Raw genomic sequence first — 14015 nt, forward strand, 5'->3', positions numbered from 1 at the left:
TTATCCCTTCATAGAAGAGGGAAAACTAAAGAGGGAACTTCGTGTTCTTTATTGTAGTGAAGAGTTGAAAAACACTCTATCAGTAGATTGCATTCATTTTTTATTTAAAATTATTTAGAGGGTACCTTTTCAGAAACAGTAAAAGTGACAAACATAGTTTTAATAACTCCAGTGGCAACAGCTGAATCTGAACAATGTTTCAGCACATTGAAGCGTATTAAAACCTGCTTAAGAAATGCAATGGGACAAGACAGACCAAATGCCTTGGCACTTGCTTACAATAGAGAAAGAATACATTTCAAACATAGAGGGCTTCAACGAAAAATTAATAACAAAATTTGCTGAGCATAAGAACAGGAGTCAATGTTCGTAGAAAGGTATGTTTCACAACAATACCTGTTTCTTTTGTAATCATGTGAATTGTCATTATATTTTAAATTCTTTCAAAAAATAAGTCCAGTTTTGTAGTTTAGAAGAAGATAAATACCCTTTTTTTTGTAATTCATGAAATTTTTCATTACATTTTAAATTCTTTCAAAAAAGTTAGTCCAGTTTCGTAGTCTAGAAGAAAAAAATACCTATTTTTTGTAATTCATGTGAATTGTCATTCCATTTTAAATTCTTTAAAAAATAAGCCCCGGCCAAATTTGAGGCCACGAGACGCCACTGATCATTCGCGAAAAGGCTGTAAAAGGTAGGAGAACATTTTATTCATAAGGTTTATGTTGTGACCTCTCCAATAAAACTATATTTTCTTGGAATATTGAAAACTGTGGAACCATTTATTTCTTGGATTAAATGGTAGAACATGGAGATACAACTTGGTTCCTATATTTTCCTTATTATTATTATTTTTTTTAATCTAACACACTTTCAACTGTCGCTATATTCTGTTCAAATACTAACTAAATGATCTTGCGACGTCCATGATTCCAACAGAAAAATCAAAGTAACTGCACTAGGTGACGTCACTTCCGACAAGACCGTACTTCAAGTCAGCATTCTGACACATACAGAGTATTTTCCCTACCTATTGTGAGAGTTTAGTCGGATTAGATACGGCCATTGCAGACCATTCGTAACGGCCTTCCTCCTGCATGTCTTACCTTCCTGATGAAGCTGTTGGCGTTCTTGTCCCAGGGGAAGCAGACGATGAACATCTTGTAGCGGAAGAGCATCCGCTTGATGAAAGTCCCGACGGAGACCTTCATGGAGGAGATGTACCACATCTGCACATCGTGGGAACTCGTCTTCGCCTCCAGCTGCTTCAGGATCTCCGGGTACTCCCAACCTGCGGACCAAGGGGAATGTTAGCGTGGCACCCAGAAGTCATGGGCTCCGAGAGGAAAGTCTAGAGGAGTAGTCGATCTCCCCTCTGGAAGGTGTAAGGGCACAGACAAGGTATTAATATACCTTGTCTGTGGTGAGTGTCAGCTTGGGTTTCAATCCTCCAAGCCAGTCGTTAGGGTTAGCTCACAAAAGTGGCCTTGTTTATTTCATCCCCCCCCTAAAAAGATTATTTTAATAGTCAGTAAATGAAATATGGTTCAATTCATTAGTAACTGAGAATAATAAATAAGTAGGAAATAACTTAGCAAAAAATTCAGTGTAAAATTCAAGAACCATGTCAGAAATTCTTGTATGTGACTACGTAACGCAAGTAATAATGAGTTTTTATAATTCAGACTGAGAGAGAGATTACACAATGTAGACTTTATTTTTCTTGAGAATAGAATAGAATCGCCTTTATTGAGTGGACGTATTTCGGCCTCGTATGCCGCTTTTACAAAAAAAAAACCTTGTCAAATACGTACTACAATTGATATTTTACACATCACTTTCTGAAAATCAGTTTCATAGTAGAAAATATAGAAAAATGATAGTCATGCAAATATACTTAGAAATATAAATTGTTAATGTACTGATTACACAGAGTAAAATCTAAAACCACAATTACTGTAATATTATTACAGAGTGAAAATTATGTTGCAAATCAAGTTTTGCAAAAGTAAAACTACACATTTCGATATATTAACGGTATTAAAAATGAAAATTAAACATTTTAAACATAGTGTATCGGATATGACTCGTTTGGTATATCGAGTAGTGGCGTTTCTGCAAGGTTTATTATTAAGGGTACTATTCAATTTTATTAAACCACAACAAAGATTTCTGGCGATACCCATGTCCCTGTTCTCTCCTTCCATAGTATGCGCTAAGATTTGACAATTTGGATGTGTAATGTGTACATATAAACTGTTTGGAACAAAATAATCCTGATGGTGGTATTTCGCAGCCGATGAAGCAGAAACTGTATACACCAGTGGCGTCTCGTCCCTTAGGGCTTCCGGGGCTTAGCCCCTAAAGAAAAACGGACGTATTGACGTAATTTTCAATCACCACAATACATAACTATCACACAATCTTTTAAAAGGCGATTTTTGCCGACGTAAGTTCATCGTCAGCAGCAATGGATACGACAGCGCTCCTAGCGGCATTGATGTCAGTTATCATCTCGGGGCTCGTCGCAGAGGAAGGAGTGGTCTACGCTACACACTACAGTGAAGGTCACGTGCTAGCAGAAAGAGCGAAGGGAGGGGTGCAATGGGTTTGCATGTTGATTCGGGGCTACTTCCGTGGCGTCGCGTTCATTCGATCCCGCGTGTTGTAGTGTAGCGTTGTGGTGGCTTTTATTCGCTATGAACAAAGTGGATTTCTTGTTGGCAACACCATTTCAGACATTGAGTGGCCAAGAAAAACTTGTTGTTAAACAATTAGGTCCTGACCATCCGAGTGTTACATTAATACAAAAACACAAATAGGCATATATTAAATAGAATTATCGATTGTTTAAAGTTCTGCGGTCGACATGAACTTGCTCTACGAGGACATAACGAAAGAGAACAATCTTTAAACAGAGGCATCTTCCTAGATTTAGTAAATGAGATTGCTAAGCTAGATAACAGTTTGCATGAACATTTAGAGGAATCCAAAGTAAATAAATACACATCAGTCGTGATACAAAATGAGTTGTGTTAACAAAACAGCATGCGCTATTGACTGCTGCGATATAATTATTCAAGCCGAAGAGAGATTTGAGGCAACTGAACATTTGGAGTGTTTCAATTTAGTTGACCCTGCAAAATTCAATGACTGGAGGAAGTCTGTTTTTCTCGATGATTCGTGTAAGAATTGTGCCAAATATTATCCCTTCATAGAAGAGGGAAAACTAAAGAGTGAACTTCGTGTTCTTTATTGTAGTGAAGAGTTTAAAAACATAAACTCTATCAGTACATTGCATTCGTTTTTCATTGAAAATGATTTAGAGGATACCTTTTCGTAAACAGTAAAAATGACAAACATAGTTTTAACAACTCCAGTGGCAACAGGTGAATCTGAACGATGTTTCAGCACATTGAAGCCTATTAAAACCTGCTTAAGAAATGCAATGGGACAAGACAGACTCAATGCCTTGGCAGTGCTTACAATAGAGAAAGAATACATTGCAAACATAGAGGGCTTGAATGAAAAAAATAATTACAAAATTTGCTGAGCAGAAGAACAGGAGAGCACAGTTCTTGTTTAAATGAGAACCATCGTTCGTAGAAAGGTACGTTTCACAGCAATACCTGTTTCTTTTGTAATTCATGTGAATGGTCATTATATTTTAAATTCTTTAAAAAAAATATGTCCAATTTTGTAGTTTAGAATAAGATAAATGCTTGTTTTTTTGTAATTCATATGTATTGTTATTACCTTTTAAATACTTTTTTTTAAAAAAAATAAGTCCAGTTTTGTAGTCTAGAAGAAGAAAAATACCTATTTTTTGTAATTCATGTGAATTGTCATTATATTTTAAATTCTTTAAAAAATAAACCCCGGCCAAATTTGAGGCCAAGAGACGCCACTGGTATACACAGTTAAGTGCTGTTTGAAGTGAACCTTACAGACTTTACAACCGACTGTTCAGCTACAAAAAAAAATCTACCAGACAGTCAACGGGGCCCGCAGAGGGGATATCTTAGTTCATGTAATGAAATTGTAGCGTTATTTTATTACAAATAATATTGTTTACTGTGATTTACATGCTGTAACTTACAGGAATTAACTGCCATGTCCAACAATAATAACGAGAGAATGTTTTCACCATGTTGACTCTGTCGTAACTAGGAGTGTGCGGGTCGGCGAAAAATGTGGAACTGTTCATCAACAGAGAGATAGTTGTTTATGGGAAGAAAGAATTTTTCTAATTTGTAAAATAATAATAATTAACGTAAACTATAAATTTCTAAGACTGAAGGATAATGTATGAATTCACTCTACCCCTTTGAGAAAAAATTCTGCCGGCGGCTTTGCAGACAGTATATGGAATGAAGAAAGTAACACTGGGCGGTAGAGATTACAGAGGACAAGGTGACAACGGATACACAAGGGTTATGCAGCAGGAGAGGGTAGTCTTCACCTGGCAATGAAAAGGAAACAAACTTTAAGTCAAGGGTTAAATTAACAATGGATCTGGCGAACGGGGGCTGGTAGCATCACTCACTTCCTTCTATGGACGGCTCGTGTGCAATGATGAAGTTCTTGTTCACCCACTGGTACCGAATGGCGATCAGGAAGTCCGCCAGTTCGTTCCTCATGAACTCGTAGACCATCGCTTCTTCCTGAGACATTGAGAGTGTCAGGTGGATCTTCATCGCCACGCAGCACAGCAAGAGGATGGTGGAGGCCATGTTCGGGTTGGATGTGAACAGACCTAGGGAGAGAAGCAGATAAACCTTTTGCCGGAAACTCCAGTTTCTCTTTGAGTGAATTTATAGCTAGCTCATTTGTGTCGAAATGAAGCACGTTTTTTTAGCTGTACCGACTGGCAGGAATTTATAGAAACTTTTCCATCAGGGGAGCTGTAAGGTCGTTTCTGTGTACTGAAAAGTACAATTTATCACAGAGGAAAAAGGGGGGACTTTTGTAAACACAATTTGGGAAGAGTGCTGCTAAAATTTTCACAGCTGTGACGTTCAGTGGCGTGCCCAGGATTTTAGAAAGGGAGAGGTTATGTACACTTTTTCTGGTAGTCATTCCTCATTTCGCCATATTTTCCTACTCTTGACGTTCTTTTTTTTGGGAATACTGAGCCAAAAGGGGGGATATAACCCCCACCAACTCCCCCTTGGGCACGCCACTCGTGACGGTCTACATGAAATAATCACTGTATTTCCCATTGGTGCACTACTGTACCTTGGTAACAATGAAATTCAAAACATAAGTGTGGTGTTAAATCTACTTTATGCACAAATTAGCTAATTGGGACGGGACCTACAGTTTATAGTGTATACAGGAATAAACATAATACTATGATTGATTCATTGATATTACTTCGCTTCTTCTGCCACTTTTGGCAAATTTGCGAAGATCGGGATGAGTGATGATATGATCAAATTGATGAATTGACACTCACAAACATCCATGCCCAGGCCAGGATTCGAACCCAGAACCCCTGGCGTCGTACTAACCATGTGCTAACAATTCCGCCACGGAGGACGGCGTGTAAATCTATGATAACTATATACATATATGTACAATTATTTTGTGTGATCACAGTACAGTTTTCAAATCAAATACAGGGTGTTCCAAAATGAATATCGGAGTTTCAATGAAGTGTATCTTCTATTACATATACATTACAGAAATGAAACATACCTTAAAAGGAAAGGTAACTCAAACAGTTTTTGTTTCTACTTCGCAGGTGATGTTTCTTAACTCCGTCGCAGCACGTCGCTAGTAGTAAAGATGGAGATGACTCCTGAGCGTAAAGCCTTCTGTGTCTTGGAATTCGCAAGGTGTAACTCAGCAATTGAAGTGCAGCGTGCTTTTCGGCGGGAATATGGATGTGATCCCCCATCGGATAACAACATCCGAAGATGGTACAACCAATTTAAGAATACGGGATGCCTGTGCAAAGGGAAGAGCTCCGGAAGACCACGCCTACCAGATGAGCAAGTGGAACAGGTCAGAGCAAGTTTCGGTCGGAGTCCCAGGAAATCTGTAAGGCGGGCGAGTCGAGAACTGTCAGTGCCGTTCACGACTGTTTGTAGGGTGTTACGAAAGAGACTGCACATGAGGCCGTACCGTCTACATCTGTTACAGGCCCTAAAGCCTTTAGATAATGTGACCCGTGTCAACTTCTGCGAAAATGTGCTGGACCTGGAAGATGATTTTCTTACACGTGTAATCTTTAGTGATGAAGCCTCATTTCATCTTAGTGGACAAGTGAATACGCATAATGTGCGTATTTGAGGGTCCGAAAATCCAAACCAAACAGTGCAGCACACAAAGGAATCGCCAAAAGTGAATATCTTTTCTGCTCTATCCAAAGAACAAGTGCATGGACCTTTCTTCTTTGTGGAAAACACTATCACTGGTACTGCATATTTGGACATGCTCCAGCAATGGTTATACCCTCAACTGGATCGTGAGCAAAAAAGGACCATCATGTGTCAACCAGACACTTTCATCGTGAAGTACGGAATTGGTTGAATGCTGTTTTTCCCCAACGATGGATAGGTCGTCATTGTGAGGATGATGTGGCTCTTCTGCAATGGCCCCCAAGATCTCTCGACCTCACCCCTGCGATTTATTTTTGTGGGGGTATGTAAAGGATAGTGCATACGTGCCACCGCTACCTGCCGACCTCCCTGAATTGCGACGCAGGATTGATGCAGCTGTGGAGTCTGTTACACCAGACATGCTAGCTTCAGTGTGGAAAGAAATTGCCTACAGACTAGATGTGTGCCGTGTCACAAGGGGATCCCACATTAAACACTTGTAACTTGTGACAAAAAACTGTTTGAGTTACCCTTCCTTTTAAGGTATGTTTCATTTCTGTATTGTATATGTAATAGAATATACACTTAATTAAAACACCGATATTAATTTTGGAACACCCTGTATAGGATTATATTCATCATTTTCACAACGAAATGCCATTTTATATACCGCTGTCGATCCCGAAATGTGTCCAGATTTGTACCAAAGCCTTGACATTTATTCACCATAAATATTTGGCTTAACAATATATAATTTACAGAAATTTGTCCACCCAAAAACATATCCTAGCTACGTCTCTGCCTCTAGGTATTACTGCTACCAAGGAACACTAAACGAGAATTCCGCACAGAATGCGTGAAATAAAGCCACGCTCACCAGAAAACAAACGACGTGTTGATTCCAGAGCGGCAACAATATTTCAGGTGGGATAAGCCTCTCTTCCCTCCTTTCCCAACTATAACAGTAGTTTTCATAGGAAGGACACAGTGGAGTATTTACGATTTACTTGGGGACGTACCGAGAGTGGGTTTTTGGAGCTTCAACCCCCTTCCTTAAATGTCTTCGAAACAGTAATGTTTATACGAAAGTGTGAAATACTTTCTTGGCCCACGTGCTCTCTCTCTCTCTCTCTCTCTCTCTCTATATATATATATATACCAGGTGTATAAGCTTAAATCTGCTGTTTGCTCATAGATGGCGTTAGTGAGTGTATGAAGCTACCATGGGCACGCCATACCTGGTGTTTGTATGAGTTGGACATCTGCCAACACAAATCAGTGCACATCGCCACCATGTGCAGACAACAACAGACAGTGTTCCTGTGGTAAGCATGTCTAGTTTTGTGCCAGAAAAAGAGCATATGCGGGAAGGTCTGCTTTTCTGCTTCCATTTGAAGAAATTGGCTGCCGAATCGCATCAAATGCTTGTGGAGGCCTATGGTGACAGTGCTGTATGGAAACAACGTGCAGGGATTGGTTTCGTGGGTTCAAAGACGGCAATTTTGACCTGAGGGACAAGAAGTGTGAAAATCGGCCCAGGAAGTTTGAGGACCATCAATTGCATGCTCTTTTGGACGAGGACGATACCCAAACGCAAAAGATGCTTGTCGAGCAATTGGGTCTTACTCAAGCAGCCATTTCCATGCGTCTACGTGCCATGGGAAAGGTTCAAAAGATCGGAAAATGGTTGCTGCATGAATTGACCGATCGGCAGCTGGAGAGACTCCAAAACACATGCGAAATCTTGCTTGCCAGACATAAAAGAAAGTCTTTCCTGCATCGGATTGTGAGTGGCGATGAAAAGTGGATATATTTTGAGAATCCTAAACACAAGAAATCGTGGGTTGATCCCGGCCAACCATCAACATCTTCCTCGAGACCAAATCGCTTCAGCCGGAAGACGATGCGGTTTGGTGGGATCAACAGGGTATCGTCTACTTTGAGCTGTTGAAATCTGGTGAAACTGTCCCTGCCCACGGCTACCACCAACAACTGATGAAATTGCACCATGCTCTGTGTGACAAAAGGCCGGATTATCAACAAAGATATGGCAAGCTGATTTTCCTCCACGACAACGCCCCACAGCACACGTCAAGACTGGTCCAAAACTACTTGGAGACACGCAACTGGGAGGTGCTACCCCATCCCGCCTATTCACAAGACCCTTCCGACTACCATCTGTTTTCGTCGATGGGCCACGTCGTCGCTGAGCAGCACTTCGATTCATATGCAGATGTCCGAAAATGGCTTGATGAGTGGTTTGCCTCGAAAGAGAATTACTTTTTTTGGCGTGGTATCAAAAAATTGCCCCAGAGGTGGGCAAAATGTGTATCTCGCGAGGGCAAGTACTTTGAATAAATTTCTTGTTGCCTTCTATGAACAAACCATTTTTTTTTCTAACTACAAAACAGCAGATTTAAGCTTATACACCTGGTATATATATATATATATATATATATATATATATATATATATATATATATATATATACACACTTTTTCTTTCTCTCTCTCTTACACAAGTTGAAAACTCAAACGATAGCAAAATTTAAATTCTTTAAGAGGAAATACGGATTCAACTGGACACTAGAGGTCACCGTAAGTCCTGACGCCATCTTAACTCTTAAACCACTTATCCCTCAAAGAAATCAAGCCAGAAATTCAAGATAAATGTCAGTACATTTTCTTACTGTAGCTCACCAGACTACACCATTAGAAAAAGAGGACGGAAAAGTGAAATATATAGAATTTCTGTATCATTTTTATAACACCAGGAAGTATACCTTTGAACAGGTCATAGCTGATCCATGTATTTATAGATTTGAATATATCCTAAATGAAGTACTAACCAAAACTAGCATCATAGAATTATATCTCATCTATGATTCCCTAATCCATTTGAACCTCTCCTTTCCCAGTTTGGTTTACCCATCCTTCCCTACCAGCTAAGAGACTCTTATCTGAGGAAGAACCATAAACATCTTCATGCAAAAAGCCAAGGCTGAATTCATAGGTTGTGCCTTAGTATCCATTGTGAAAGATGAGAATGAAGACAGTAACTGCCTGCAACCAAAATGTATGGTTTTGAATCGCATATCAATGATTGGCCCGCAATACTGTGAGTAGTATTGCCCCTCATATCAATATGCATATCAAGGCATGTCCATGCCCCGCATAAAACTGCCAATGATACCCTAGAAGGTGAACTAGAGTGCTAACAAAGGTACGGATTAGTAGAGTAGAGGCGGCGAATGTGGAATGGTCGGCAAAAGTGGAATACCATGATATTTACAACTACATACGTCTACCATCTATCGGAGTAGTTTAGAACCATCTGACAGTATGTACAGATGGCAGCACTGAAGCAACCCCCGCCATCCACTGTGAATGTTTGCTGACAGAGCACAAAAAGCTGTTTTGGAGGGAGCGGACTTTTTTTCGTTACCGTCGTTTTGTACACACAAAGCAAACACAAGGTAAGATTTCTGAAAGTGTTCTATGTGACATTGTTCACCAATGTCGTAGCTAAATACGCATTGTCAATTAAGTGTCCTGGAAGTTTGCGTTATTATCTAATTTAAGATTAAAAAAGAAAAGTAGTTAGCGGGTAATGTGGAATACTATTCCACATTACCCTCTCTTTTTCAGGCCTTGATACAATTTGTTAAAATCACATTTTTATAGTTTTATGACTTCCTGCATGCAGTTATAAGGTACAGCTAAATGGCAGAGAATGTTTATCATGTTGTGGGGGGGGTTCAAGACACCCTCAAAATTTCTGCAACTTGTTAATGAGAACATTTTTGGCAAATATTCTCTCGGCATTGATCTTATTATGCGGCAGCCATTCCTTCTTCAGCCCTTATTACTGTTCTTATTACGAAATTAGATTTTCCTAAACCCTTGCAGAAAGAAAATTGAAATTGTACCCATGTTAAGATAGAATAATTACAGTAAATGTATTATGACAAAAAAATCCTATATTTCATCAGCATATTTAATGCTCAAAATGGTCTCTTTATATTTTGCAGATGTGACAGCAGTCAGGCAAAATAAAATGGGATTTCTGCGTGCCAGCAAAACATATAATGTTCCACGGACCATATTTTGATTAGTTAGAGAACATTCTGACAAATCTGCAGATGACGCTGCAAGAATACGTGTAGGTCGAAAGCCAATCTTCTCTCCAGCCATGGAAAATGATCTTGTTAGTTATGTCTTAGAAATGGAATCTCGTTACTATGGACTCACAAAACGTGACATTTGTTCAGTTGCCTATCAATTAGCTGTTCGAAATAATGTGAAGCACCCGTTCTCTGTGGTAAGAGAATGTGCTGGTAAAGGCTGGTTTAGATTGTTTATGTAAAGACATAAAGATGTAGTGACTCTTCGAAATCCCACTGGAACCTCATTTGCGAGAGTAAATGGCTTCAGTCGCGAAAACGTGGCTAAATTTTTCAACAACTTGGAAGATGCCTACAAGAAGTTCAATTTCCCCCCTGACCGTGTGTATAACGTAGATGAGAGTGGACTTACTGTGGTGCAAACCAAACAGGACAAAATCGTTGCATTAAAGGGGGAAAAGACAGATGGGTACTCTGACATCCGCTGAGCGAGGACCACTAATAACTGTAGTAACAAGTATGAGTGCGGGTGGTTCATTTGTCCCTCCCATGTTAATTTTTCCAAGGAAAAATGAAAATGTTCAACTGATGAAATATGCACCTCCAGGTACCATCGCAGCGTACCATCCCTCAGGCTGGATTCAACTCTCAATATTCACTAACTGGTTTCGTCATTTCATCAGTAAAGTGAAGCCAAGCAAAGATGACCCAGTACTCCTCATACTTGATGGCCACTACAGCCACACCAGGAATATTGAGGTTATTGACCTAGCTCGGGAAGAATCTGTTGTTATAATTTCTTTGCCACCACATTCGACACATAAGCTACAACCTCTTGATAGAACATTCTTGAGCCCTCTGAAGAGATATTACAACGAGGAGTTGAGATTGTTTCTCCGTAACCATGGGAGAAGAGCAACTCATTTTGACGTAGGAGAACTCTTTTCCAGAGCTTACCTACGTGCTCAGTCGGGCGAGATTGCTGTTAATGGATTCAAATGCACAGGGATTCATCCCCTGAATCCAAACGTTTTTAGAGACAGTGATTTCATTGGAGCTACCAACACAGCCAGTAAATACGTCTCTCTACCTCCTGATAGTGTTAATCCACAACCATCCACATCTTCGCCAACTGAAAATCCCACACCGCCTGTACAGGAAACAACTTCACCAAGTGAAAAGTCTACAAATGCTGTCTACACTCGCCGATCAACTCAACCCAACCATGCAGTAACACCATGGGATATATCTCCAGTTCCAACCACAAGTAATGCACAATCCAAGAGGGGAAGCAGAACCACTTCTTCAACTGTACTCACAGGAACACCTTATAAACATTCTCTACAACACTCTCTTCATGAATCAGAAAAGAAGAAGTCAAAGAAAAGCAACTCGTGCAAGAGATGTATCTTCAAAGAAGCAAATTAGTGTGAAGGGAAAGGAAAAGATGAAATGGCAAAATCCAGAACGAAGCGTGGCAAGAAGCAGGAAGACATTGCACGTACAACAAGTGAATCGACCATTGAAAGTGATGGAATCACCTCTGATCATTTGATCATTGTAGTGTGATTGGTGAAAGTGTAGGTCCGAGGAACCCAGACACTGAGTGCTTGTTCTGTGGAGAGAATTGGTCGACTGATGTTCCAGGCAGTAAGTGGATCCAGTGTATATTGTGTGAATTCTGGGCCCATGACCTCTGTAGTGCATCAGAGGGAGATGTGTTTATTTGCGATTTTTGCAAGTAAATTTGTAGTTTTTCATTTAACTGCATAACGAATGTTGAATTAACATAAATGAACAGAACAATAAGGCTAAGTGTCAAAGTTGTGTAATCTCTAATTATGAGGGTAATGTGGAATACTGTATTCCACATTACCCCCCACTTTCATTTTGTTGACATTTCGCACTTTATTCACTAATGTTTTTTTCTTCAAAAGCACATTAATTATTTCAAATATTCTGAGTGTTTTTTGGAAAAGGAATGTGTATTGTATTTTTTTGTTGAATTTTCATATCAAAATATGCACAAATAAAGTAATTATAGTAATATAATAATTATAATTATAGTAATATATATATTATATGTTTATTATTTATTTCGTTTTGTGTGTGTGAAGGGGCTCTTGGCCTATCTGTTATAGTGTCAGTTACACGCACTCATGGTAATGATTATTTTAATTCTTTTGTATTATTGAAATGTTAAAATATATTTTTTATTTTATATTTTTAATCCTTTTGAGATTTAATAGTTCTTTATGAATGGTGGTTCAAATTTCTATTATTTTTGGTTGTTTTTTGTTTTTGTTAATAGTATGATTTGGTATTGGAGTATGAGGGGCTGGTTATTTTATTGGATTAGATGTGATGTCTTATTCTTTAATTTTGCTTAGCATTTGAATTATTTTTTTAATAATAGTAGCTAGAAATAGTATTATATCTATTTATTTTTACCCTTGTAGATTTATATTTTTGTTAATTATTTTATTATTATTGTTAATATTAACTTTTATAAGAATAAATTTTTTTTTATTTTATTTGTTTTTTGAGGGATCATTAGTACCTACTTTATTTTTAATTCTAGGATGAGGATATCAGCCAGAGCGAGTACAAGCGGGGGTATATTTACTTTTTTATACATTACTTGCTTCTTTACCTCTTTTGGTTGGTATTTTTATGTTAAACTATAAGGTGGGGAGCTTATATATATATATATTTAGATATATTAATATTAATATAAATTATTTTATTTGGTATGTTAGAATGGTGTTTGCTTTTTTAGTAAAAATGCCTATATTTTTGGTTCATCTGTGGTTACCTAGGGCTCATGTTGAGGCCCCAGTTAGTGGGTCTATGATTTTGGCTGGGATTTTGTTAAAGCTTGGAGGGTATGGGATTTTGCGAATTATTTCTTGTATTGAGATATTAGCTATTAAATATAATATTTTTTGATTTGGTATTAGAATTGTTGGAATTTGAATAATTAGTCTTGTTTGTATACGTCAAATTGACTTAAAGGCCTTGGTTGCATATTCATCTGTAGCACATATAGGTCTTGTTTTGATAGGGATTATAACCATAGGGGCATGAGGAATAAATGGTAGTCTTACTTTAATAGTAGCACATGGTCTTTGTTCTTCTGGGATATTTTGTCTAGTAAATATTACTTATGAACGATTAGGTAGTCGTAGTATATTAATTAATAGGGGGATAATTAATTATATCCCTAGATTATCTTTATGATGATTTATATTGAGAATTACTAATATAGCTGCTCCTCCTTCTATTAATCTGTTGGGTGAGATTAGTTTATTAAATAGAATTATTGGGTGATCCTACTTTAGTTTTGTAGGTGTTGCACTACTCTCCTTTTTAAGTGCTGGTTATACTTTATATTTATATTCTTACACTCAACATGGAATATATTATTCTGGTGTATTTTCTTGTTGAAGAAGTAACATTCGTGAATATTTATTATTATTTTGTCATTTATTTCCATTAAATTTTTTAATTGTTTTTTGTTCTCCAATATTTCATTGAATTTAAATTATTTAAGTAGTTTAAGTAGA

The 14015-nt window shown here is 38.2% G+C and overlaps 1 protein-coding gene and 1 pseudogene across 1 annotated transcript; one reads left to right on the forward strand and one right to left on the reverse strand.

Annotated features, from left to right (window-relative positions):
- Nucleotides 1-543: 543 nt before the first annotated feature.
- Nucleotides 544-4733, reverse strand: LOC145996793 (uncharacterized). Its single transcript, XM_083133328.1, has 3 exons — nucleotides 4547-4733; nucleotides 1107-1291; nucleotides 544-561 (listed from the first exon to the last, which is right to left on the reverse strand). The coding sequence occupies exons 1-3, from the start codon at nucleotides 4731-4733 to the stop codon at nucleotides 544-546; spliced, it is 390 nt and encodes a 129-aa protein (XP_082989454.1).
- A 7912-nt stretch (nucleotides 4734-12645) lies between these two features.
- Nucleotides 12646-13986, forward strand: LOC145996794 (NADH-ubiquinone oxidoreductase chain 4 pseudogene; annotated as a pseudogene).
- Nucleotides 13987-14015: the final 29 nt, after the last annotated feature.

This window comes from Lepisma saccharinum, chromosome 13, assembly GCF_977018435.1.
Source record: "Lepisma saccharinum chromosome 13, izLepSacc3.1, whole genome shotgun sequence".
NCBI classification, from domain to species: domain Eukaryota; kingdom Metazoa; phylum Arthropoda; class Insecta; order Zygentoma; family Lepismatidae; genus Lepisma; species Lepisma saccharinum.

Bases quoted from the DNA above. Each gene is read 5' to 3' on its own strand.
- LOC145996793 (XM_083133328.1), bottom strand. From the start codon at position 4,733: ATGGCCTCCACCATCCTCTTGCTGTGCTGCGTGGCGATGAAGATCCAC. The intron at 1,292-4,546 runs GTGAGTGATGCT...CTTGGTCCGCAG, and splicing joins CGAGCCGTCCATAGAAGGAA to GTTGGGAGTACCCGGAGATC.